General features: G+C 35.9%; 1 protein-coding gene across 2 annotated transcripts in view; it reads left to right on the top strand.

The window, feature by feature from the left end:
* Window positions 1–26,243, top strand: part of LOC137618183 (uncharacterized) — a 112,114-nt gene extending 85,871 nt beyond the window's left edge. The window contains exons 5-9 of one of the 2 annotated variants that reach the window (XM_068348252.1): window positions 1,465–1,615; window positions 14,646–14,663; window positions 18,404–18,595; window positions 21,642–21,826; window positions 24,418–26,243. In XM_068348252.1, coding sequence (XP_068204353.1) covers window positions 1,465–1,615; window positions 14,646–14,663; window positions 18,404–18,595; window positions 21,642–21,826; window positions 24,418–24,586 — 715 coding nt within the window. In that variant the 3' untranslated portion in view covers window positions 24,587–26,243. The remainder of the gene's footprint in view (window positions 1–1,464; window positions 1,616–14,645; window positions 14,664–18,403; window positions 18,596–21,641; window positions 21,827–24,417) is intronic. The other variant, XM_068348253.1, reaches the window with a different exon arrangement.
* Window positions 26,244–26,893: the final 650 nt, after the last annotated feature.

Here is a 26,893-nt window from a genome sequence, read left to right as displayed (position 1 = left end):
AAAACTACAGACCTTTTTTTTATTTCCATTGTTTTTCATTAGGTAGTTTCACATTTCTATCAAAAGTGAAATAAAAGAAGACCAAAATAAAAAATGAAATGGTGAATATCATAACTTGTTCAAACCAACTAATGAGATATACTTGAGATATGTAGACTTATTTTGGTGATAAAATAAAAACCAGTTACTTTCAGTATTTCCTAGTTAGCAATGTTTGCTGATTTTACCCACAAACTTTCTATGAGCATCATCACTGTATGACTGTCATAAAATCCTTGTAGATTTTTGTACTGTATTTCTGTTTTTCTCCCTCATTTTGTATAAAGTGTTATTGTATTTGTGGTAATAGTGGCTTGAAGAATCAGGGACTGCAGAATACATGGTTCATGGCCTGGTTATTTAGCTACTCAGTGCCTTGTGAGAATCAGCTGGACACATTCCAGACAAACTTTCCACCGACGCTATTTATCAAAACCAAATGCTCCCACGTAAATACAGTGCAGTAGTATTTGGGCTGATTGTGATTGATAGGTTTGCCAAAAACAAATTTTTTATAAGCTTCTTCATACAAACCCATCGGCGATCTACTAAGGCCACCTCTCACTATACCAGGTCCTATCACTTAAGTAGAGTGAGCTGAATACTTACCCATGACCGATGGTCATCAGGTGTGCATATGCATCAAGCTTTATAATTTCAATGTCTATGAAAATTAAACTCTACATTTTTCATATATTACTTGTGGAAGATGAGGATTCAACTTTTCATTTGGTGAACCAAAGGGTAAAGATCGTAATTGAAGGACAAAGGTGAAATGTGAATTTAACCATTAATTACAACTTTTGAATTATGAAAGTAAATAGTTAGTTGCACCGCCTTACATGTTGATCTTCAATAATTGAATGTTCTCCAAAAGTTACTAAGGTCATCTGAGTTGAATAGTATTTACAACAATGTTATTAAAAAGAAATTTTTTTACTCCTAGTATATCTCGCTAAGGTGATTCTGGACAACGGCAGTCATTTAGGGTGGTTTTGAATGTGATCCTTAGAATCAAGAGTGATATCTAACTTCATTATCTTGAGCTATTGTTTAAACAGGTTAAAGTAATGGATGCTATACCTAGTACCTACAATATTTGTTTTAGGTGTAGAAGTATTGAAAGGTTCACACACCTAGTTCTGAGAGAATCCTAAGGGTTCAATATTTTTTTTTTTTTTATTTGAAAGCTTCATATAATCTAAGAGTGGTTATTTTGGGAAGACTAATTGTTATGCTCTTCACCATGTTTGTCAGGAAAATATGTTGGGGTCATTACAAAAGCTATCATTTTTGAAAAATAAACACTAGTTTTATCACTTTGGATTATGAAAATAGTTTCTTGTTTGTATAATAAAAAAGAATGCAATGCAGTATTTTTCTTTTGGTAATGGCATTTTAAAGGTTTATATTTTTTTCTTTCAGGGTAAACAATCTCGACGCCACCTTGCGACAGTTGGGTTATTCCTCTGCTCAGATCAACCAGTCAGCGTTAAATTCTTTAGCTAGTGCAACCGTTGGGAATTCAAATTTACATACTTATAACACCAGACAATCTACAACAAATACACATCATGTTAGTATGATTTGAGGTTTTGATATTATTGAAATTTAATTATTCCAAATTGAATGTTATTTTTAAGCAGAGAAATCAGACTTGGGTTACAATAACAAAACTGTTTCAACAAAAATTCAAATACAGGGTGTAATTATTTTACCTGTGTCTGGCTACCAAGTTAACTGCATGGAAATGTTGTTGGCAGTTGTCAAAGGAGAACTTTAAATATAGGGAAATTTAGACTCAAGAGAGAATGTTTGATTCTTTATAAACACAACTGCAATGCTTTGGTTGTTGGGAAGGTTTGTAGAAGTGTGCACTTGTTTAATCTTGAGTTTATTATTTTTCACTTCAATGGTTTTTTTCCCCATATTTTTATATTTTCTTGATGTTATTACGGATTTAGAAATTCTTCACCTACTTGTTTATTGTTACAAATTAGTGTTGGTAGGAAACTTAGGTTTGTTCTTATTTTCATAGTAGGTTCTATCAATTTTCTCTAATTCAAAAGACAGAGGTAGATGTGTTCTAAGGGTTACAGGAATTCTCTCCAATAATATTTCCCATTGTACTGTATTGTTTTTTTCAGTTATTTTTAGGGTGATTGAAATGGTATAAAGAACGTAAAATTGCTTTTAAGAAGGAAATAAGTACAAATTTCGTGTATATGTAAGACCTAGTGGGGTATCTGTTCCACTTAATTTCCCTTCTTGCTAGCAATTCAGTGCAGTTAAGATTCAATTCAGTCCCTTTCTGAAACTGCTCTGCTTTTGAATGAATTGAATACTAGTTAATATAGAAAGAGGTGTATGGTAGGGTTTGGAGGAGAGACAGTGACTGTCTTGTATAGTTATTTTAACCAAAGCAGAGGGATGTTTTGGTTAAATGTTAACCGTCTGTTAAATCACGGTTGGGAGGTATTTGAATCTCAAAGCTGTATGTGAGAGAATTGGATGATCTCAGCCATTCCAAAGAAGGTTTTGAGTTTTTTTGGGGGCAGACCTTTTCTTAAAGGTTGGGTCATCGGAATTCAGGAGGATCCAATCCTTTAGTTAGGACTCATCGGGATCTGGCCAGAAACCCCTCAATACAGATACAGGAAGGATGATTCCATGTTCTGGTCTCAGTTCTAACATGTGGGTTTAGCTTACACCTTTTCCTTTATATCTGTTTTGTTGCTATGCCAAGGATAAGGAATGGAGTAGACCATGTGGGAAATATACTTTCACCGTGCCGATGTAGAATGTAAATTTCCTTTCCAACGTGTTATATGTATACTTTTTTAATATTCTCAGCAGGTAAATCAACCAATCAAAAAACAAACATATCATCATTAAGATATGGATCTTTTGGTAAATGATGACTGTGCCACACCCTCTCTAGCAATGTTGACGACCTCTGGCAATTCAGTTAGGGATAATTCTATTGACGACCTGGAAAAATTAAAAAGGACCATTCCTCTCATGTTCAGAAAAGTGATGGTAACGTAAGGAAATTAAAAATCGTATGTGTGATATACCAGTAAATTGTCATTGTGGAGCATTATTGATGACTTCAACCTTATGGTAAGATTACCGAAATAAAGATGAATTTCAGAGATGTAAATGGAAAGCATGCATCTGCTTTAATAATCATGATGAAGCTTTTAAGGCAATCTGTGAAATTTCAAAAATAAACATTTATAATAGGGAGACTACTGGAGTGCTATGCCATTCAGCTCCTGCAAACCTCGACATATATTGCCCCAATGACAATATAAAGCCTGAGCTACTAATCTGGATTACTGCAACCTCAAAGGAAGAATATATTTATTTTAAATTTAGCAAGCTAATGCAGAGGAAAGTAGGTACTATAACATGAGACATTTCTAGATTTGGAAAGAAATCCATATTAATTCATACCAAGTCTAAAACCCAGTCTTTTGTGCTAGATAATATAGAAATAGAACAGAATCTAATTGTGGATGTTATCAAATCACATTTGAATTTTAGTTGTAGAAGAAGGGGGATTTTTAAGTTTGGACCTTTGAGTTTAGTGAGGAAGTAATCTTAGATTTGTAGAAATATGGAAGGTTCATAAGATTCCAAGTACCGCTATGATTATTTTCACTTTTGTACCCTCTAATTTTTATTATTACAAGGTAAGCTGTAACTAACCCTAGTTGGAAAAGCCCAAGCACTCCAATAGGGAAAAATAGTCCAGTGAGGAAAGGAGACAAGCAAATGAACTACAAGAGAAGTAATAAAGAAATAAAAATGAAATATTTTAAGAACAGTAACAACGTTCAAATAGATCTTTTATATATAAACTATAAAACACTTAAACAAACAAGAGTAACAGAAACAAGATAGAGTAGTGTACCCGAATATACCCTCAACCAAGAGAACTCTTAAGACCATGGAAGGCCATGATACAGAGGATATGGCACTACCCAAAACTAGAGAACAATGGTTTGATTTTGGAGTGTCTTAGAAGATCTGCTTACTCTGACTAGAGGAAAGTAGCCACTGAACATTTACATTGCAGTAGTTAACCCCTTGAGCAAAGAAGAATTGTTTGGTAATTTCTGTGTTGTCAGGTATATGGGAAGAGAAGAACATTGAATGAATAGGCTAGACTATTCAGTGCATATGTACTGTAGGCAAACACAAAATGTGCTGAAACTAGAGATTGGGATCCAGTTAAAGAGCCCAATAACACTCCTGTGATAGTATCTCAAAGGATAGCTGGTGCCCTGGGCAACCTACAGCAATTGAAAATGAGAGAAACCCAGTTTGCCTTTACAGTCAGAAATATTTTGCCATGGTACAATTGCTTCAAATTTGGACACCCATGTAAGGTATATAAAAACAAAAAGATCTGTGTTAATTGTTCTGGTCTGGTGCATGGATCAGGTAGTAATGTTGCCAAGTTCGCTAATTGTAGCCATGATCACAAGCCAACCAATAAGAAATGTCCTCAATATCCACTAGAAGAAGCAGATGTTCAGAAGTTGGATGTAGAGCCATTTAGTGTGGGATATGGTAGGTGACTTCTAAGTAAAACATAAAGTTCTGCCAAGGCCTTAAAATCTAAGAATACTGAACATCCAGAGAGAAATGCAACACCACCTAGACCAGATGATGAAAAGCTTCCTCTTCCTAATTACCTTTCAAAACAAATAACATGCTTCATGATTAAAATCTGTGTATCTCGTCAAAGAGGCACCTCCCTTCCTCTGAATCTTCTGCTCCTCATGTACAACCCTAGGTTGTCATCTTGTGTTGCTGGATTAATTTATGGGAAGAATCATCTTGTGATGGGAAGATTTAAGCAAAGGAGTTTTCCACCAAAAAATACAGTGGGGGGGGGGTAGCCGTAGTAACGGGCAGTAGTCGGATGTAGAACTGCACCTCGTAGTATGGGGGGGATATTGAGGAAGGAGAAGACTAATTGGTAAGGGACCTCTGGTAGTGGTTCTAATAAGCCCCAGTTACTATACCGACGTCCTATAAGGGTGAGCTAGCTGGGTTTATTCCTGGCTTTCCATGCAACTTTTTTCTCTGGTATATTTAGCTGTATTTATACCTTAGAAATGGTGCTATAAGGAGCATTTCATGGAGTGACACAGGTCCCTCGCCCAGAAATAGATTTTTCCTTTGTCAAAATCCTTTTATTTTCTCTTCAATCTTGCAGTGAAACTGTTGAGGTCTGAGGGCTAAATAAAGAGCTGAAGCTCCTTATCCATGACCATTTACCTAAAGTTGCTTGTCTTGATGAACACAATTTATTCCATGTCCTACAACAGTTACAGAACACTATGTAATCCTCAGGGAAGAAGTCATGGTGGAAGTGACATGTATGTTTGCTGCAACATTCCCCAAAAACATTTAGATCTGTGTGCAATTCTACAAGCAGTATCAGTCCAAATATATCTAAATAGGAAATATACCAAATGTTCACTTCATTTACCTCCTAATGACAGTATCTTTTATGATGATGTGGCAGAGGTGATAAACCAACTCCCTCAACCATTTCTTCTGGTTGATATGAACAGCAAACATCCATTATGGGGAGATGTATTAGCCAACTCAAAGGGCAGTCTGCTAGCATCACTAATGAAAATCAAAGATATTGAAATTCTATATATTCACTTCCATATCCAGACAGTATTTTGTCATGCACTGATCTTCAATACTAAGTTCTAACTGTCTAGCTGATATTCACTGGAAAAAAAATGGATGACTGGCATACAATTGATCATGCTCCAGTAGTAATTATAACTAACAATGGCTTACTTGAATACAGATCATCTCAATGGTGCTTGGATAGAGGTGACCAGAAAGTATTAAAAAAAAAAAGTGAAGTAGAAGGGGTTAACCACTACAGTGTAGTTATTCAATGCTAATTTCCTCTTGGTAAGTGTTGAAAAGACTAGCTATGGTAAGCAGCTCTTCTAGGAAAAGGACACCAAAATCAAACCATTGCTCTTGGGTCTTGGATAGTGCCATAGACTCTGTACCATGGTCTTTCATTGTCTTGGGGTAGAGTTCGCTTGCTTGAGGATACATTCAGGAACACTATTCTATCTTATTTCTCTTTCTCTTGTTTTTTTTTAAGTTTTTATATGTAAAACGTGAGAGATTTTTTTTGATGTTGCTGTTGTTGAAATATTTTAATTGTTAATTACTTTTCTTGTAGTTCCCTATTTCCTTTCCTCCCTGAGCTATTTTCCCTGTTAGAGCCCTTGGGCTTATAGCATTTAGGGTTTTAGCTTAGCAAGTAATGATAATAATTATGCATACGAATTTGGAAATATTGATGATGCCATAGATTTACTGAATGGAACACAACACTGCTGGAGTGCATTCCATCATTAGATTGTGGCATTTGTGGGTTGGGTGTATAGTTTTCAGGTGCCACCAATTATGATATATTATTTAATATTGAAGTAAATAAGATCTGGAGGTTATATTATTAAATTTATTGAACTTGAACTGAACATTCTTTTTCTTGCAGAGCTTGATTACAACTTTAAGATTTAATTGGCTACACATAGACATTTTTACTATTTATTGAGCTTCAGTGAATAGCACAATGAGCTTTAAGCCAATTATCCAAATATGCAGGTCCCTACAAGACACCCTTTATTTGCAGATAACACTTTTTATGGTCTTATGCTGACACTTTTGGTTCATGATATCAGCAGAAATATGAATTAGTGTCGGAAAACATTCCACAGTGTACTGTATTCTGCGGACATTATTAAGGCTGCACTGCACTTCACAGCAAAATTGTTAGTCAGAATTCTTTTAATTCCGCTACTCCTTCCTTATAACTTATGGATATGTAGGTCATTATCTACTTTTGAGTATATTTTATGTGGATGTCCAAACTTGATCCAAGAAAAATTCAATTTTGTAAACAATAAGGGCAAACCATTTAGGCAGGGTTTTTGTAAGTTAAGAATTTATCTCACTGGTCCAGTTGAACTAAGGAATGGTAGTGATATTGATGATAATGCCAGTATTCAGCAAAAAGTTAAGATTATAGCCTTGAACGCATCATCACCAACACAACAGTCTAATAGCTTGCACGACAATTCTTACTATGGTTCTAAATCTCCATTTGGCTTTAGATTTCTTACAATTTTGTTGTTATTATTTGTGCAAGTTAGCAAGAAGAGGAACTTTTAGCACTTGTTGAAGAATTGGTAATGTTACTCCACTATGTAAATTTGTTTGGTAGCTCAATTCCAACTGATTACTGTCCAATTTCCATAACTCCCATGTTATCTAAATTTTTGAACAGCTTTTGGGCAAAACGTTCTAATAGGTTTACTGCAGGTAACCATCTGTTCCCGAGTTTGCAATTTGGTTTTCGTAAAGGGCTTGGAGCATGTAATGCCCTTCTTACAATCTCCAATGCTTTACAGAAATCCCTTGATTGTGGTCAGTTTTTTCATATAATTGGCTTTTATTTTAGTGCTGCCTTTGAATCATGAGGCCCTTGTTTTCAAACTCAAACAGTTAGCAGTGGGTGGGAAGTTTCTTAGCATCATTATTGAATTTTTAAGTAATAGATGCAAACAGTTGTTGATGGGCACCGTAGTGAGTATAGGAATGTGATATCTGGTGTTCCTCAGGGTACCTTAGTCCATTACTCTTCATACTATATATACATGACATGTGGTTTGGAATAGTTAACAAGTTTGTTGTACAGTATATGCAAATGATGCTACTCTCTTTGCATCAATTCCATCTCCTGAATGTAGATCTGGGGTTGCCGGATCCTTTAATAGAGATCTAGCTAATATTAGTGCATGGTGTAAATTATGGGGTATGAAGTAGAATCCTAACAAAACTCAAAATATGATTGTAAGTAGGCCAAGGACAGTGGCCCTCAACATTCGGATCTCGGCTTTGATCATGTTTCTTTAACTTTGTATGACTCCTTTAGAATTCTAAGTGTGACTCTCAACAGCAAATTTACTTTTGAGAAACACTTTAGGTCTGTGTCTTCTTCAATTGCACAAAAAACTGGCTTATTGAGAAAGTCTTTTAAGATTTTCGGTGATCAATCTATTCTGAAGAAGTTAATTCTTTCACTCTACCTTGTTTCTAGTATTTCAGCCGCCCGTTGAGATACTACCGCTAGAGAGTTATGGGGTCCTTTGACTGGCCAGACAGTACTACATAGGACCCTTCTCTCTGGTTACGGTTCTTTCCCTTTGCCTACACAGACACCGAATAGTCAGGCCTATCCTTTACAGATTCTCCTCTGTCCTCATACAGCTGACAACACTGTGATTACTAGACAATTCTTCTTCACCCAAGGGGTTAACTACTGCACTGTAATTGTTCAGTGGCTACTTTCCTCTTGGTAAGGGTAGAAGAGACTCTTTAGCTATGGTAAGCAGCTCTTCTAGGAGAAGGACACTCCAAAATCAAACCATTGTTCTCTATTCTTGGGTAGTGTCATAGCCTCTGTACCATGGTCTTACACTGCCTTGGGTTAGAGTTCTCTTGCTTGAGGGTACACTTGGGCACACTTTTCTATCTAGTTTCTCTTCCTCTTGTTCTGTTAAAGTTTTTATAGTTTAAATAGGAAATATTTATTTTAATATTGTTACTATTCCTAAAATGTTCTATTTTTCCTTATTTCCTTATTTCCTTTCCTCACTGAGCTATTTTCCCTGTTGGGGCCCCTGGGCTTATAGCATCCTGCTTTTCCAACTAGGGTTGTAGCTTAGCATTTAATAATAATAATAATAATAATAATTTTTCTCCTGTCTGTTCTTCAGCTGCTGATTCTCATCTTAATTTATTGGACAGGAACTTAAGGTGTATTAAATTTCTTATTCCTGATCTAGATATTAATCTCTGGCACCATCGTTCAATTAGTTCATTATATGTATGTTGCATAAGATTTTTTATAATTCTGACAATCCTTTACATTCAGATCGTCCTGGACAGTTCCATTCTGTTCGTAATAATAGGCATGCTGTTACTTTTAATAGTCAGGCCTTCTCCATCATAAGACTCAGTACTACACGGTACTCTAGAAGATTTATTCCGCTGTGACCAAGTTGTGGAATGATCTTCCTAATCGGGTTATTGAATCTGTAGAACTTCAAAATTTCAAACTTCCTGCAAATGTTATGTTGAACAGGCTGACATAAGTCTTTTTATAGTTTATATATGAAATATTTGTTTTAATGTTAATGGTTTTAAAATATTTTAATTGTTCATTACTTCTTATATAGTTTATTTCCTTATTTCCTTTCCTTACTGGAATATTTTTCTTTGGAGCCCTTAGGCTTATAGTATCTTGGTTTTCCATCTAGGGTTTTAGCTTAGCTAATAATGATGATAATAATAGTAATAATAATAATAAGAAATAATTTTTCTTTACCGAATAATGCTTCTGTTTTTATAACAGAATTGTCTGCATTGGAGCCAACATTTAGTTTATATAAAGATGGGTATATTACTACAGTATAGAGATTTGTAGTTAATGACTATCAGAAGTGGTATCAAAGCCTTCCAACCTTAATTAACAGCTCCAGTTTTTTTATTGGTCTAGTTGTTGATGTGTGTCTAAGTAGAAATTGAATGAAGTTTAAACAAATTAAACTTTCTTAAATTTTACCATTCTTTGTTTCCAAAGGAATGCCTCATTGAAGTGTTTTATCTTTACTTTGAATTTGTTGCAATTGTTTGATCTGTTGGTACTTGGTGAATAACCCACATAACCCATCTCAAGAATAACGGAAAATAGAAAAATATCAGTTATAAAGATATATTTATGTAACTGTCCAATTTTCAACGAAAATATTATAAAGTCTTGGGAACAAAAGAAACTCAAATTTTTAGTCTATAATAGGGAGGTATATATAATTGCTGTTGCAGGTGTTGAGGTGCCGGTGATGGGAGATGAGAATGAGAGAGAGATTACAAGAGAGGAAGTGAGGAGAGCACTAGATGAAACGAGAGGAGGAAAAGCATCTGGTATGGATGGTGTGAGAGATGAGATGTTGAAGGAAAGGGGTGTGACTGTACTTGAATGGTTGGTGAGATTTTTAAATGTGTGTTTTGTGTTGTCAATGGTACCAGTAGATACGGTTTGTGCGTGTATTGTACCACTATACAGTGATACCTCGGTAGTCGAACGACTCTATACTCGAACAATTCGGAGTTCGACCAAAATTTTCGAGAAATTTTTGCTGCGGTGCTCGACCAAAAATTCGGTACTCGACCAGCCGAACACGTGATGACCGCATGGGCTTTGTGATGATCGCGCCATCTCGGCCACTCTCGCTTGTTCGGGAAGCATCAGTTCTCTCGAGAGCGTCACTCAGACAACGCGCGATCAGCATTCGTTGTGATTTAGTGATTTTCAGTGCTTTTAATTGCTTTTTTAGCTTTCATAATGAGTCCCAAGAAAGTAATGAGTGTTAAGGGGAAGGAGAAGAGGAAAACAGTGCGAACAACGATCGAGTTGAAGAAGGAAATTATAGCGAAATATGAGAATGGTGTACGAGTGTCCGATTTAGCGGTAGAATACGGAATGGCGAAGTCGACCATTTCTACGTTTTTAAAGCATAAAGAAATGATTAAGAAGGCGAATGTTGCAACGGGAGTTACGGCGGTAACTAAGCAAAGGCCACAAGTGATTGAGGAGATGGAAAAGTTGCTTTTAATATTTATTAAAGAAAAACAGTTGGCCGGGGAAAGTGTTAGTGAAGCGTTCATTTGTGAAAAAGCGTTGCATATCTATGAAGAATTAGTGAAGAAAAGTCCGAGTACCAGTGAAAGTGATTCATTTACATTTAAAGCGAGCAGGGGTTGGTTTGAAAAGTTTCGTAATAGAACAGGTATTCATCGTGTTACTAGGCATGGGGAGGCAGCTAGTTCGGATCAAATTGCAGCCGATAAATACGTGGGGGAATTCGATCGGTACATAAATGAACAAAATTTGATCGCACAACAAGTCTTTAATTGTGATGAGACTGGGTTATTTTGGAAGAAAATGCCAGCCAATACGTACATTACCAAGGACGAGACGAAGATGCCAGGTCACAAGCCAATGAAAGATAGGCTAACATTGTTGCTGTGTGCAAATGCAAGTGGCGATTGCAAGATCAAACCCTTGTTAGTGTACCACTCGGACAACCCCCGGGTGTTCAAACGAAATAATATTTGTAAAAGTGCACTACCAGTTATGTGGCGCTCGAACACTAAATCTTGGGTCACAAGACAATTCTTTACTGAGTGGATAAACGAAGTGTTTGCCCCCCAGGTTAAGGCTTACCTCATTGAAAAGAGCTTGCCAATGAAATGTCTTCTGGTTATGGACAATGCTCCTGCACATCCTCCAGGTCTCGAGGATGACTTGAAAGAAGAATACAGCTTTATCAAAATCAAATTCTTGCCCCCCAATACTACTCCCATACTCCAGCCCATGGACCAACAGGTCATTTCAAACTTCAAAAAACTCTATACCAAGGCCCTTTTCAGAAAGTGTTTTGAAGTGACCAGTGACACGAAGTTGACCCTAAAGGAATTCTGGAAGGAACACTTCAGCATCCTCAACTCTGTTAACATGATTGACCAAGCTTGGCGAGGTGTGACCTATAGGACATTGAACTCTGCCTGGCGTAAGCTGTGGCCATCATGTGTCACAGAGAGGGAGTTTGAAGGTTTCCAACCAGAGGCGGGTCCAAGCACTGCTACCCCTGTAATTTCTGATGACACTGATGTCGTTGAGGAAATTGTTGTCATGGGCAGGAGTTTGGGGCTTGAGGTCGACAAGGATGATATTGATGAGCTTGTAGAAAGCCATTCTACCGAGTTGACTGTGGAGGAATTGTTGCACCTGCAACAACAACAGCAGCAGGATCTGATTGTGGAGCAGGAATCTTCAGAAGAGGATGAGGTAAGGGAGGATGTTCCAAGTTCTCTCATCAATGAAATTTGTTCCAAGTGGGCAGATGTGCAGGCTTTTGCTGAAAAATACCACCCAGAAATTGCAGTAGCAAACCGGGCAGTGCATATGTTTAATGATAGTGTCATGTATCATTTTCGAAGAATACTGCAGAGGAGGAAGAAACAATTAACAATAGACCAGTTTTTCACAAAAGAAAAGAAAGCTGCTACATCAAAGCCTGTTTCTCCTCCAAAGAAGAGACAAAGAAGAGAAGAAACCCCTGAAATAGATCTGCCCACCCTTTCATTGGAGAGAGAAACAACTCCTGAAGGAGAACTACCCCGCCACATCATGGAAGGGGACTCTCCTTCCAAGCAGTAACCTCCCCCTTCCATCCTCTCCACATCCATCCCTGTATGCCATCGAACCGCTGCTCAAAGGTATGTTCACTACAGTACAGAAAATGGTTTAAAATTGTTTTATTTTAGTACAGTAAATGGTTTAAAATTGTTTTATAGGATTTTCTGACCAATTTCATACACATTTAGATAATTATTGTTGTTTAGGTACACGTTTTATTAATATTTTGGGCCTGTTCGAGTGCTTGGGAACGGAATAGAATATATACCATTATTTCTTATGGGGAAAAAAAATTCGGTACTCGAACAAATCGGAGGTCGAACACGGATCTCGAACGGATTATGGTCGAGTACCGAGGTATCACTGTACAAGGGTAGGGGAGATCTGCATGAGTGTTGCAATTCAAGGGGTATTAGCTTGTTGAGTGTAGTTGGAAAAGTGTATGGTAGAGTACTGATTAATAGGATGAAGGATAAAACAGAGAATGCAATCTTAGAAGTACAGGGTGGTTTTAGAAGAGGTAGGGGTTGTATGAATTGGATTTTTACAGTTAGGCAGATATGCGAGAAACATTTAGCAAAAGGTAAGGTGGTGTATGTTGCGTTTATGGATCTGGAGAAAGCGTATGATAAAGTTGATAGGGAAGCAATTTGGAATGTGATGAGATTATATGGAGTTGGTGGAAAGTTGTTGCAAGCAGTGAAAAGTTTCTACAAAGGTAGTAAAGCATGTGTTAGGATAGGAAATGAAGTGAACGATTGGTTTCCGGTGAGAGTGGGACAGACTGTGATGTGTGATGTCACTGTGGTTATTTAACTTGTTTGTTGATGGAATGGTGAGAGAGGTGAATGCTTGAGTGCTTGGACGAGGATTGAAACTGGTAGACGAGAATGACCACGAATGGGAGGTAAATCAGTTGTTGTTTGCGGATGATACTGTACTGGTTGCAGACGCGGAAGAGAAGCATGGCCGATTAGTGACAGAATGTGGAAGGGTCTGTGAGAGATGGAAGTCGAGAGTTAATGTGGGTAAGAGTAAGGTTATGAGATGTACAAGAAGGGAAGGTGGTGCGAGGTTGAATGTCATATTGAAAGGAGAGTTACTTGAGGAGGTGGATTAGTTTAAGTACTTGCGATCTGTTGTTGCCCCAAATGGTGGAGTGGAAGCAGATGTACGTCAGAGGATGCAAAGTGTTGGAGGCAGTTAAGGGAGTAGTAAAAAATAGAGGTTTGGGCAGTAATGTAAAGAGAGTTCTGTATGAGAAAGTGATTGTACCAACTGTGATGTATGGATCGGAGTTGTGGGGAATGAAAGTGACGGAGAGACAGAAATTGAATGTGTTTGAGATGAAGTGTCTAAGGAGTATGGCTGGTGTATCTCGAGTAGATTGGGTTAGGAATGAAGTAGTGAGGGTGAGAACAGGTGTAAGAAATGAGTTAGCAGCTAGAGTGGATACTAATGCGTTGAGGTGGTTTGGCCATGTTGAGAGAATGGAAAAAGGCTGTCTGCTAAAGGTGATGAATGCAAGAGTTGATGGGAGAAGTACAAGAGGAAGGCCAAGGTTTGGGTGGAGGGATGGAGTGAAGGAAGCTCTGGGTAGATAGATGTGAGAGAGGCAAGAAAGCGTGCTAGAAATAGGAATGAATGGCGAGCGATTGTGACGCAGTTCCGGTAGGCCCTGCTGCTTCCTCCGGTGCCTTGAATGACCGCAGAGGTAGCAGCAGTAGGGGATTCAGCATTATGAAGCTTCATCTGTGGTGGATAATGTGGGAGGGTGGGCTGTGCCACCCTAGCAGTACCAGCCGAACTCGGTTGAGTCCCTTGGCAGGCTGGGAGTAACATAGAGAGGAGACGTCCCCTTTTTTGTTTCATTTGTTTGATGTCGGCTACCCCCCCAAAATTGGGGGAAGTGCCTTGGTATATGTATGCATGTATAATTTTCTAAATATGTAATATATTCGTTAAGAAAAAAAATTATCAGGTCGGTTCAGAGTTAAGGATGTTAACTCATCAGTCTAGTTACACTGTTTTATAGTTGTAAATTCCTTTTTAAGTTTTTATATTTTACGCCTCCATCATCTTATCTTTTAACATTTTAATTTCATCCCCATAATGCCATCATCTCTGCTCATACCTCCTAGCTTTATATCTCTCTCCTCTTCTAACAGACCTCTTTATCCTGTTTTTCTTCTGTATGAACATTTTAAGTTTCCTTTCAATTTAACATATGTGATATTTGTATTTCACCTAGATTTGAAAAGTTTTTTATTCTTTTTGGCAGCCTTACCCACCATTGCAGGTATTTTGATTAATTGTTCACTTTATGGAGAGCCATTCCCTTTCTGTAGTCATAGAACACCTTCCAGGCCAACATATCCACCTTATACTTGTTTGGGTGTCAGTTTTATAAATGTGGTAGATATTGTAGTTTATTTCTGGGTGCAAAGAAACAGGAGAATTGTAATTGGAATATATTTGGGAAAAAATCATAACCTTCAGATGTTTCAGTTACACTTGGAAATATTGTTGTTTTAGTCTCAAGTTAAGGATCATGGAGTCCTCATTTCTGTCAACCTTCCTAACAAGGTCAACTAATTTTGACATAATCATTGCAGTCTTGCACAAATGCCAACTAGTATTTCAAAATAAATGTCAGGAGGAACTATTGATACTGTACACACTTTTTGGTAAATGATTTAACCATTCTTAAATTATTTATCAATATATCCTGTACCTATTCAACTACAGCCAAATAGAACTAATCAAGGGAGTGCTGTGTAACTTCACTAGTAAGTAAGAGCACTTACTTCACCTTTACATGTGATGAGTTGAAAGTGAGGAAACTAGTATCTGCCAGAGTGATCACACACATGAAATTTTTAATAATGGAAAATATAAAATTTACCAGCACGCATTAATCCAATGATACATAAATGAGGTAAAAGATTGCCCATTCAGACCCTGACCATAATAGTTTCATTATGCCAATAAATACTATTTGACACTGACTAAAGAACAGCACGCGATAGAATTCAAGAAAGTAAGAATCAAAATGTAACCAAACTGGATGTTTTTGAAGTTGCTTTCATATCGAATACAGTATATCAATTTCCTAATCTGCTAGGAACCTATTTGTTCTTTTAATGCATATCATATAATTGTTGTTAATATTATTATTATTATTATTAGTATTATTATTATTAGTATTATTATTATTAATTTCTAAGCTACAATCCTAGTTGGAAAAGCAGAATGCTATAAGCCCAGGGGCTCCAACAGGGAAAATAGCCCAGTGAGGAAAGGAAAAAATAAATATTTTAAGAATATTAAAATAAATATCTGTTGGTGTTATTTTTATGCATTAGGTACTAACTAAACTTTCCTGAAGGTTAATATATATTGGGTAGAAGCTTGACAATAATACCAATAGAGATTAAAAGGAAAGAATTAAGAATAAAAAGTAGAACGTAACTGTAAAGAAAATAAAAAGGAGAAAATATAACTGATAAGAATTGTAAAAAGTACTTATGTGAAATTGGATAAGTATTTATACATCCTATTTGTAGCTCTTAATGTAGATATCTTGTTAGGGTATCAGTTAAATTTTTTAATTATCAGTGTAATAAATTTTTTCACATCTGAACAAAATGTGTGGTTGTTTATGACTCGCAGGGTAATGCACAAAATGTGTAATACTGTATGTCATTTGCACCATTCGAAGAAAAGATGGAGCTCTCATTACCATAAGAGAAGGAAAAGGAAAACAATATAACAATGGATGTCTTTGCAGAGCAACAGATGTTGATTATGATTTTCCATTGTTTGTGTATCATGAAGTACAGTGGGTGTCTACCTTTCCAGCCTCTGGGCTATCAAAATTGACATGGTTGCTGATGAGAATGGTGATGATTCCCTTTCTATGGGAAAAAAGAAAACATGATTTTTTTTTCTTATCCCAAAGAACGTGAAGATACAATTATTACACAAACTGTATCACCAATTTGGCTATATTTTTTGTCGTTAGTTCCCTTATGCTGTTACTCATTTAGGTACATTGTTTTTTGTTTAATTTCCTTATACTGGACTGCATTTTGTACAAATTAATAATCTTTTCTTTGATCTCCATCTTGGACTAGCCTGTTCAAGTGTGTACAGTATAAACCAGTTTAATAAATAGGCTAAATCAGCATATTGAGAAAATGGAAGAATAAGGAACACGGCGTAAAAGGAATAATAGCAAAACTTTCCAATTTCAGGTTGTTGCCGACTTGGAAAGGAAACTATGCTATTTTAACAAAACTTAGTCCTCCAAAATCGGGTAAAATACCGATCTCGACAGGCAGGACTAAAATGAATGAAAACGCGTTACAATTCCCCCGTAAAAACTCAACAAACCAAGAATTCTCGCATGAAAGGCTACCGACCGAAGCCGCTAACTAACTGTCCAAATAGCCTGAATAAAAGATAAAATCATGCCAAAACATTGAATTAGACGTCCATAACAAAAAAATAAGACTACAATTAGTAAAAGACACCAATAGAAAGTCTTACAAAACAAAGAGATCCCGAGGAAGTGACACCAAAAGACCGCATACACACCCGTAAGGGAGCGTCAACAAAGGGGCTGAGATAAAACCCAACAAGGTTATAGAATGTACGTGTGTCGCTACCTAGAAATCCCAACAGACAAATATAATACTCAATTTGGGAGCATGGATCTCCAAAACGCCTGACATCTTTCACAAACAAAATAACACAGAGCTACGAAAAACACGTCCAAACGTTCACAGTTGCTAATAAGGAATGATTGGGAGAAGAATAGGTAGTGGTGGTGGTGGGGGGCAGTAGCTGTAGTGACCGACACCTCGTAGTAACGGAGGATTTTGAGGAGGGAGAAGTCTAATTGGAAAGGGATCTCTGGTAGTGGTATCACTCGCCCCAGTTTTAATACCGACACCCTTTAGGGGAGAGCGAGCTGCATATATTCCTAGTATTCCATGAAGCTTTTTTTCTCTGGTATATTTAGCAGTATTTATACCTTTGAAATGGTGCTTTAAGGAGCATTTCACTGGGCGACACAGGTTCCTCGCCCAGAAATAGATTTTTTATTCGTCAAAATCCCTTTTTTAGTGGTCAAGTTGCTAATCTTAAGTCTAGGTAAACTGAACAAATAAGAACCAATCAAATCCAATTTTGTATTTTATACCTATCAAAAACTTTGTGATATTGAATTAAATTGGATGTAGCAAACACTGGTTAGACTATGGGGCAAATGATAAAATCAGACTAACATAGAACTGTGGCATTTTCTCATGAAAAGGCAGGCAAGCATTAGAACGATTTGCACTGAAGTTGTAGGCTACAGGTTCTTGCGCTAATGCAGCCTGTAAGAGGGAGGTCATGAAAAGGGTAATATTGAAGTAGTTTTAAGTGAACTGGGATAGTTTTTTTCTCCATTCACCTGTGCACAGGCAAAATGATGTAGGTCCAAGTAATGGTAATTTTAAGAGAGCTAGCTACACGTTCCCATAGAATTCAAAAGATGAAATGAAATGAAACTTGGTGTGATGTTAGTTGGGGTGTAGAGGATAATTCCCAAATTTAAGGGCTATAAATGTTTCATTGAAATTTTGCCTTTAATACATCAGATGTACCAAGTCATGAAATGTATATTGAATAAAATTATCCATAAATCATTATTTTTGAAAATTAACTTTTATCCTGACAAGAAGATTGCAATTGTATTTGTAGAATATTTTAATCTAGGTTTGTATGCTTTTTTTAATTTTTTTTTTTTTTGCTTAATTCTTCTAGCATGTAGTTCACATTAGCCAATCTTGTGACTTTTGTTTGAACTTTGAAATCTTTACTTGTATCTGTTGTGGTATTTTGTCCCTTTCTTTCAGGATCCTAATACAGTATTCAGCTTTTAGTAATTAAAATTTTACCTGCACTTTTATTATAATTTTTTTTAGTCAAATATTAACTGCTTTTGGAGGAGTGTTCAAAAACTTTAATTGTGTTTTATCTCGCTTTCAGAATTCCAACTCGAACAGCTCAAAATCCAAAGCCCCTCCACCTCTCATTCCTGTGGCCAATGGCTTAAGGCCTGACAATCTCTCTAGTCACAAAGGTGTGGGTAGAAATGGATTGGATAAACAGCGACTGGTAGATACCCCTGCCTTCAGACCTGATCCTACAATACAGGAACCACCGTACAAAGTCAGGAAGGTAACTTCAATGTTGGGTTTAATTTTATCTTTTAATTCTGACTGAATTTTTTTTGTAATATGCTTTGCACTGTTTGTGTAAGCACTACTATTTTATTTCCATATTTACTGCACTTATTTGAGTTAGTTGTAGTTGCTTGCTTTGTGGTAAAGAAAATAATTATACCCTGTATCATGAATGTTTTTTATGTAAGCTCTTCCCTTCAATATCATTAGTCTATCACCTTTTACCATGATTTCCAGGTTCCTACTGGTCTATGTCTTGTCACTTCCCTATATAATATAATGCTCTTTTCATTAACTGTGTTCTTATTCTTTTTTGCCACATGTCCCAAACCATTTCAATGTAGGAGTTCTTCTTCTTCTTTGTCTACTTCTTTTCCCACTTCTATGTGGGGTCGATGTTTCTGGTCAGCTTTCTCCATTTACCTCTGTCCCACACCTCATCACTGGTTAATCCCTTTGATTAAATGATGGTAATGATAAATGGAAAGTAAAATACAGTAGCTTGTATTTAGAGGTGCTCTGGGCTACATAATTTATATAAAAAGACAGGCAACATAAGGGATTTGAGAATCTTGTGATAACAAAGCAGGTCTCAAAAGAGATGGACACGCACTGGAATGTGAAGCAGGAGCTTAGAGATAAGTAAGAGTGTGAGCAGAAAAAGCACAGATGAAATTGAAAGAGAAGGCTCAATTACTTTTAAATAAAAATTTCTTGAGGAAAAGACTTATGATGAGTAAATAGGGTCAGTAACACTATGTAGATGTTAGTACGTGATCACTGTTAAGGTGTAAACTTTTTCAAGGCTGGAAAAAGGTAGTAAAATGAGGATCTCAGAAGCTGGAAAAAGTTCTGTGAACTCCTACATTGAGATTATACTCACTGACCATACAGTAGTTGTTATGGCTAATTTTTCATGGCTGGATGCCTTTCCTGCTGCCAACCCTCCCCATTTGCCCGGGCTTGGGACCGGCACCAAGTTGAAACTGCCTTGTCACCCCCAGTGGCTGGGTTCACAGAACTTTTTCCAGCTTCTGAGATCCTCATTTTACTATATTTTTCCAGCCTCAAAAAAGTTTACACCTTAACAGTGATCACGCACTAATAAGTGTTACTGACCCTATTTACTCATCATAAGTCTTTTCCTCAAGAAATTTTTATTTAAAAGTAATTGAGCCTTCTCTTTCAATTTCATCTGTGCTTTTTCTGCTCACTGTCTTACTTCTCTCTAAGCTCCTGCTTCACATTCCAGTGCGTGTCCATCTCTTTTGAGACCTGCTTTTTTATCACAACAAGATTCTCAAATCCCTTATGTTGCCTGTCTTTTTATATAAATTATGTAGCCCAGAGCACCTCTAAATACAAGCTACTGTATTTTACTTTCCATTTATCATTATCTTCATTATACAGGCATTTTCAGTCCACTCTCACTTCTATTCTTCCTCACATTTTAATATTAATAATACAGATCATATGCATAAAGTAGCTCCTAGGGTCTACGTTTTCTACACTTCTTTGTAGGTTCCTCCATTACTTTAAATTATAAAATATTAAGAATAATAATGATAATAATAGAGGGCTCAATGCTGATCCTTTATGGATTCCAATATTTATCTCAAACCATTCTGATGCTCAGCCTTCTTGGCCTAAATTCATAAATAGTCTACTCTAAATTTGGTGTTACAGTAGAGTAAAATCAAAATCACTAACCTAAAGTTTTTGTGATACCTCTTGCCTTCATAATGCCCAGCTACTTCTCTTGGTACTGTATAAATTAGCTCACAAGGATGATGAGGTTGCAGCGACCGAAGGAACTGATGAGTTTGAGCAGGACTCAAACCCCAGTCTGGTGATCACCAGTCAGGGACATTACCAATTAGGCCACCACAACCCTGTTAGTCATTGATTTCTGTCAGAAATACTAAGTTAACATTATCAATCCTTATCATTTTTCTTAGCCATTTGTCTAACATTCCAGGGCCTTTTTTAATATTTCTAACATGTTCAAGTATTGTTTCTATGTGAAACTTTGTATTGGAGTACATCCCCTTGGCTTTTATTTCATTTCTGTAAGACACTTCCCACACCAATGGCCCTATATCTTACTTTATCAGGTGTTCATATACAATACTCCTGTAAGCTTATGGTGTTATTAAGTTACCGGTACTTGTTATCTTGGAAGATCCTGGGACTATTCCGTAAGCTATTAATTTAGAAGTGCAAGCTTCATGACGTTAGGAAAAAGTTACATTCCATATCATCTGACCTATCCTAGCCCAGGCAATGCATCATATCTCCTGTAGTAAAGTATTAGGATTATCTTGTATTATATTACCTAATTTTCATTTCAGAAACCAGAATCCTTAGAATACTTTTGTTATATATATGTATAACCTTTGGTTAAAGCTTGAATTGCAACTACCCCTACCAAAAAATATTGTACAATATATAAAAGCAGTTAATGTAAGAATGAATACCTGACTTACTAAATTCACTCCTAAAGAATAAGAAAAGATCAGTTAATTTGTTTACCTATTCTTTTTAACACAAGTATATTCTGAGGTTTTGCATACATTTGCAAAGAACTTATTCAGTATAATGTCATTTTATCCATGGAATATTTAAGACATAAACATTTGCACTGAAAAGGCAGGCCTGACTTTATTTGTTCATGAAGGTGAATCTTTCATGTCCTTTCATCTGCATTTATATTAAGGTGCACTTATTATTATAATTATTATTATTATTATTATTATTATTATTATTATTAGCTAAGCTACAGTCATAAGAGCATTATAGTGAATTTTTGAAGCAAGTATATTAGTATATCTAGGAAATTTGTCAAATGATCTTTTACACATGGTTGACTCTTATAACTTGAAAATTTCTCAAACTTTCAAGATTTGAATTTTATGCTAAGGAAAGTAAATTTTTTTGGTACAGGAAGTGTTTATATTTTACATGAATTAGGTTATACTGTATCTTTGAAACATGCATTTTATAATACTGTATTAGAATATTTTTATTTTTTTCAATTGCAGGTTATGATGGATGACAAAGGTGTATTATGTATAAACCGTACTGCGTATTCTCATCAAAGTGCATCAGATTTTAATATGGTTGCAATTCAGGATATCATAAAGGATTTCTTCCCTGCTGCAACCTTAAATGAATGCATAGAGGTGTTTCAGAACGTCCTAACTGTAACCGTTTACAAAGCCAACTGGTAAGGTTCAATTTGTAGTCTTTGTCAAGAACCCTGATTAGGATTAATTGGCAAGCTAAGTTTATTTGAATTTAATGGTTAGTTGTTCCTACACGAATACAAACTTCATCCTTTGATAGGAGTATGCTTTCACCGATGCTGAATATGCTGCTAAGAATTTAAGGAGATGATGATAATTACTGTTGGGTAATGGTGAATCCACACCCACCCGTAAGGCCACTGAGCCCTCTCTTTGTTCTTAACCATTAGGTAATACAGAAGTACTGTATGTCAGGTGCCCTCAACTGACTGTTAATCTTTTTCTTTTGCTCTTTTTTGGGTTTTGGCAGATCGGTGAAGGAGAGGGATATTTAGAAGGAAGGACAGATTTATAGTGGTTTCCCAATAGCTAGCTGTGTTACAATTGTTTGCTGTATATTCCCTCGTTTGTGTGTCTGGATGGTGATGGCAACCACATATCCTTGAAGGGATGGTAATCCTTAGACACTGATGTGTACTGTTGGAGGAACACTGTGTTTCTGTCACCGAATGTGAAGCAGAGGGCGCTGCCCCTCTCTTCTGTCTTCCCGTACTCCAAAAGGTCCCTAGGATATATCTCCGGTTTTACTCTCTTTGTGATCTCTTTTCTGTTGGAGCTTCATCATCAGCCGTAATGGAATTTATTTTTTCCCCTTGATGGAAGAAGACCGATCGATAAGAGTTACACATGTGCAACTCCCACTGGTTCATTCCCCAATGGGAGAAAAGTATATCATGCTTACACGTGCAAGGTCTCTACGTATACAGTTACTGGTAGTGCTTTGTATACAGTACTGCCTTTCTCGAATATACCTATGGTAACTAGTTCACCTGTTCCTGTTACTTGCTCCTTACCAGCACTCATACTGCCTTGAAGAGTAGGAAAAGTCACCACAGCATAATATGACCATCTGACAATCTTTTGAGACTTTGGCCCATTCGTTTGCATGGTTTCATTAGAGGAGTATACTTCCAATCTTTAATCTTACCAAACTTGAAGACCCTATTATCTTCTTGGATTTCTGAATTAATGGTGTCTTTACCTTGAATTCACTTCCAAACCCTCCTTTACCATGTGAGTTGACTTGCTAACAATTGATCCTAAATATGCATGTCCAGGTCATAGGCAACATTATGGTTGCTATAGGATTGTAGTGTAGTGGTTAATGATTAAGTTTGATGGAATCACAGCTTCATGAGCCATTAAATGCCCTTGGATTTTAGCAAACAAACAGTAGTTTTATAACCAAACTTCTATACAAGCCAAAAGTTGTAGCCTAGTACAATTGCTCTCCCCTTCCCACCCTCATTCAGTTTTCTTGTTGCACAACAGGATGGAATGAAGAATATTTGGGCCTGTTGTGGTGGGGACAATTTAATTATTGTTACAGTAGGCTGGTGTAATTCATACTAAGAAATAAAAGTGAATGTTTCCATGTGAAGAAATAAGTGTAGAAATAATGGACTAGAAGCACAGAATTTTGTATTCTGAACTGATAGGTTTGTCTGAAGGATTCTTTCTTATGAGGGGAAAATTGGAGAGAAGTAAAGTTTTGTGGGAAGAACCTGAATAAAACTAATAAAAAGCATAGGAAGGGAGTGGAAGGACATGTTAATTCATAATAAAGTTCATGCTGAAGTTTGGGTTCAAATATCAGTTTAGTTAGTAAAATAATGTAGTGAAAGTATTGTATCCCCGTAGTAGCAAGAGCTAAAATATTGTGTGTAAAACCTACAGAGGATTGCTGTAGGCAGCAGAAACCTGAATACTGGAGTGTTAGTTTTCAATAAGTGTAATTCCAAAATGTAGAGGTCTGTTAAACTGCAATAGATGTGGAGTCCATATGCCTGATACTGGGCCAATTTCTCAGATATAATATAGACAGGTAATAAGAACAGACAGGGTCTTATGATGGGAAAGGTATGTGATGATAATGAGCCGGGAGCTTTAGGTGTTGAAGTTATCAATCCATTAGCATAATCTTGGGAAATCTATGTTAATTCATTCTCCTTGAAAGTAGAAATTTAATTGTGTATGAGCTGCTGCTTGAAAAGAATTAAAATTTTGTTTGCGAGTCCTGTGTTGCAACAATTCATGAACCAGTTACATGTAATGAAATTCACATACTCTTCTGGTGACCCTTCTGGTGACCCTCTTTTAAGAGTGCCATGTTCTTAATTAATCTACTTTAGCTGAAGGAGTCTGAAATTGGTTTTCTGAATTTCAATTTATGGTAATGTAACCCAAATGTTCTTACTTGTAAGTACTGTAGAAATCTGGTGGTAGGAATCAGTATACAGTGAAATTATCCAGTAGCTTCTTTAATGAAGGTTTTGATTGCTCTTTTGTGGAAAAAATAATGTATGTAAAGCGAAAGTGTTCATCACTATGTGTAGGTATTACCGGTTATTAGTGATAATATTATGTACGCCATAGGTTACAGTATATTAAAATATTGCAATCAATAAAATAAAAAAGGGAGCTATTAAGATTTTATAAAAGAGTAGCGCGATTGTAAGTACATATAAATGATGCTCTTTGCTTAATAATTTGATTCTATTCCATTTTTCAGGCACCAAGTCAACACCCTAATGGATGCTTGGGGAAGTGCAGTGGCTCCTGACTTAGTGCCACTTATTTATACCAATGACCTTGTGACATATCTTTCTCAAATTAAATACATTTTCCAGCGACACTCTACCCTCGGTCAGCCCCAGGCTAAACGTATAAGAACTACCTGATGGTTAGAGGGGTTGTAGTGAAGCTAGAATTTGAAAAGAAAAAAAGAAAAAAACTAGTGTCGAATGATAAAAAATGATGAACAGAGTATGGAACTTTTTTGTGATCTATACCAAGTGATTGGAAAGTATTCCGACATAGTTTTGAGATTTTTTTACAAAATCAGTATTGAAAATACTGAATGATTGACATAACCAAAATACAAACATTAAATTAAGATAGATCACATTGTTATCAGTGAGTTTGAGGATGTAGGTCCTCCTGGTTGTTGAGTGATACAAGACTGGAAATCATTCGGCGAGTGGTTTGCACAGAGAATCATCTTGTGGTGTTATTGTAAATGAAGAGAGGAATCAAATTGTACCTGAGCATGTCTGTATAGAGAAATAAATGGTTCATAATAAAAATTGTGGGATAGTATTTCCTTACCTAATTCATCTTACCGGTAAGTGTCTTGAACTTTTTCTTTTTGAAGGAATATCACTTCTCATTGGAAAAAGACAGCATATTGACAAGGACTGCAGTGATATATACAAGGGCAATTGCTTATTTCTGAGAATTTTATTATCCAGAGAATTTGTTTATTAAGTTATCTTATTGTTTCAACAGCGGTGTAAAATTTTCTTTTTCGTTTAAGCACATGTTGCAGGAATTTCTAATTTCTTCCTTTACATTATACCGAGACTTCTATTGAGAAGACTAGTAAAAGGAAAGAAAAAAGCAATATTGTCTTGCCAATAATTCGGTTTCCTACATTTTAATGATGGTAGTAATATTCACATAATTCATGTTATAAGTCTGAAAATTCCAGATGGTGCATTTTAAAGCACAGTTCATTATAAATAAATATTTATGTTAAATATGAAAATTTAAAGTTGTAAAGATATGAAAATTGTAAGTTATCTTGTTCAGTCAGTTTTTTCAAAATGTTATGGCTATTGAAATTGTCAAAATTATTTTGCAGTGTTTTGTAGACTCGTGTGAACAAAACTCTTTTGTATACATATGTAAGCTTTACTCTCAAAATTTGTCGTATTACCAAAATTTTTTACTACAGTATTCTCAAAATAGATCAATGGAAAGATATTTTGTGGTAAGATTGTCTGTGATGGTTTTATTTATTTTATATTTACAGTCCGCTACTTTTGTGGAATCTCAATCCTGAGCCATGATTACTTTTCAAAAACAATTTCTAACTTTATACTGTACTGGAAATTATTCAATGTTTCTGTTGGCTATGCCTAAAATATCAGGGAACCATTACTATGTAATGAATAAATGGGCTGTATAAAGACATCATAATATTTATGGCATTTCACACAAATGTTTCAGCATAGTTAAGTCACTACAGTATTTTAATGTTTTTTTTTTTTAATTCTTTAAGCGTGATTATCCTAAAATGGCCTCCTAGGCAAAGGAATAGTTTTTTATGTTAGAGGTTTTTATTTATTTACTTCCAGTTCTATTGGTTTTATTACTTGAGTAAATCAAGAAATTAATGAAGAAAAAGTTGACGATCAGTTGCCTTTAATTTGTTTTCTGAACACTTAATGATTGGGAAATACTTCCAGATCAGACTTTGGTTGTCAAACATTGGAATATCGTAAACTATGATAAACCATGGGTATGTAAATAAAAATCAATCATTTATGTCTTAAATATCTGTTTTTTTATCCATTTTTGGACTATGTCTTCATGTAAAATAGCAGTATAACCTTTCAGCATACACAAGTTACCCTATTTAATAGCTTTCCAATGTAAGAAAATTACATGGCAATGGTGTATTAGTTTAAATCTCCTCCACTGGTATTGAAGTTTACTATTTTTGTGCATTTTTTCCCAATTGGCCAACAAGCTAATATGATGAAATATAACATTTAAAAAACATTTAAGTTTTGTACCGCAAAATTTAAAGAGTTCTGCTAAGAAATTGTTAAAGTGAAATTATGAAGCAGCATTGCTATTTTGTAATCGGCTATTTTCCGCCTCCTTTGTTTCAGGTGATATACAGTATTATTGGAATCTGTAAATTTGGTAAAGAATCAATTCTTATTTTCTTACATGAATCAAGGATGATTTTAATTTGGTAAAACTGCTTTTGTATCTTTAGTTCCATGAATGTACATTAGACCCAAAATGAAGGTTTATCATTATAATATGTTGTACAAAATATAGATGTATTTTATTATTTTTGCAGTACTGCATTGTAACTTGATTGGAATCTTCCATCTCTGATCTATGAAGAGTTTGCAGAAGAGATTGAAGAAGAGACTTTTGATTTATGATTTATTTACCAATTGGAAGAAAAA

Source organism: Palaemon carinicauda, chromosome 24, assembly GCF_036898095.1.
Source record: "Palaemon carinicauda isolate YSFRI2023 chromosome 24, ASM3689809v2, whole genome shotgun sequence".
In the NCBI taxonomy this organism is placed as follows: domain Eukaryota; kingdom Metazoa; phylum Arthropoda; class Malacostraca; order Decapoda; family Palaemonidae; genus Palaemon; species Palaemon carinicauda.
The sequence above is the reverse complement of the archived record's forward strand: the minus strand, read 5'-3'. Positions and strand labels throughout refer to the sequence as shown.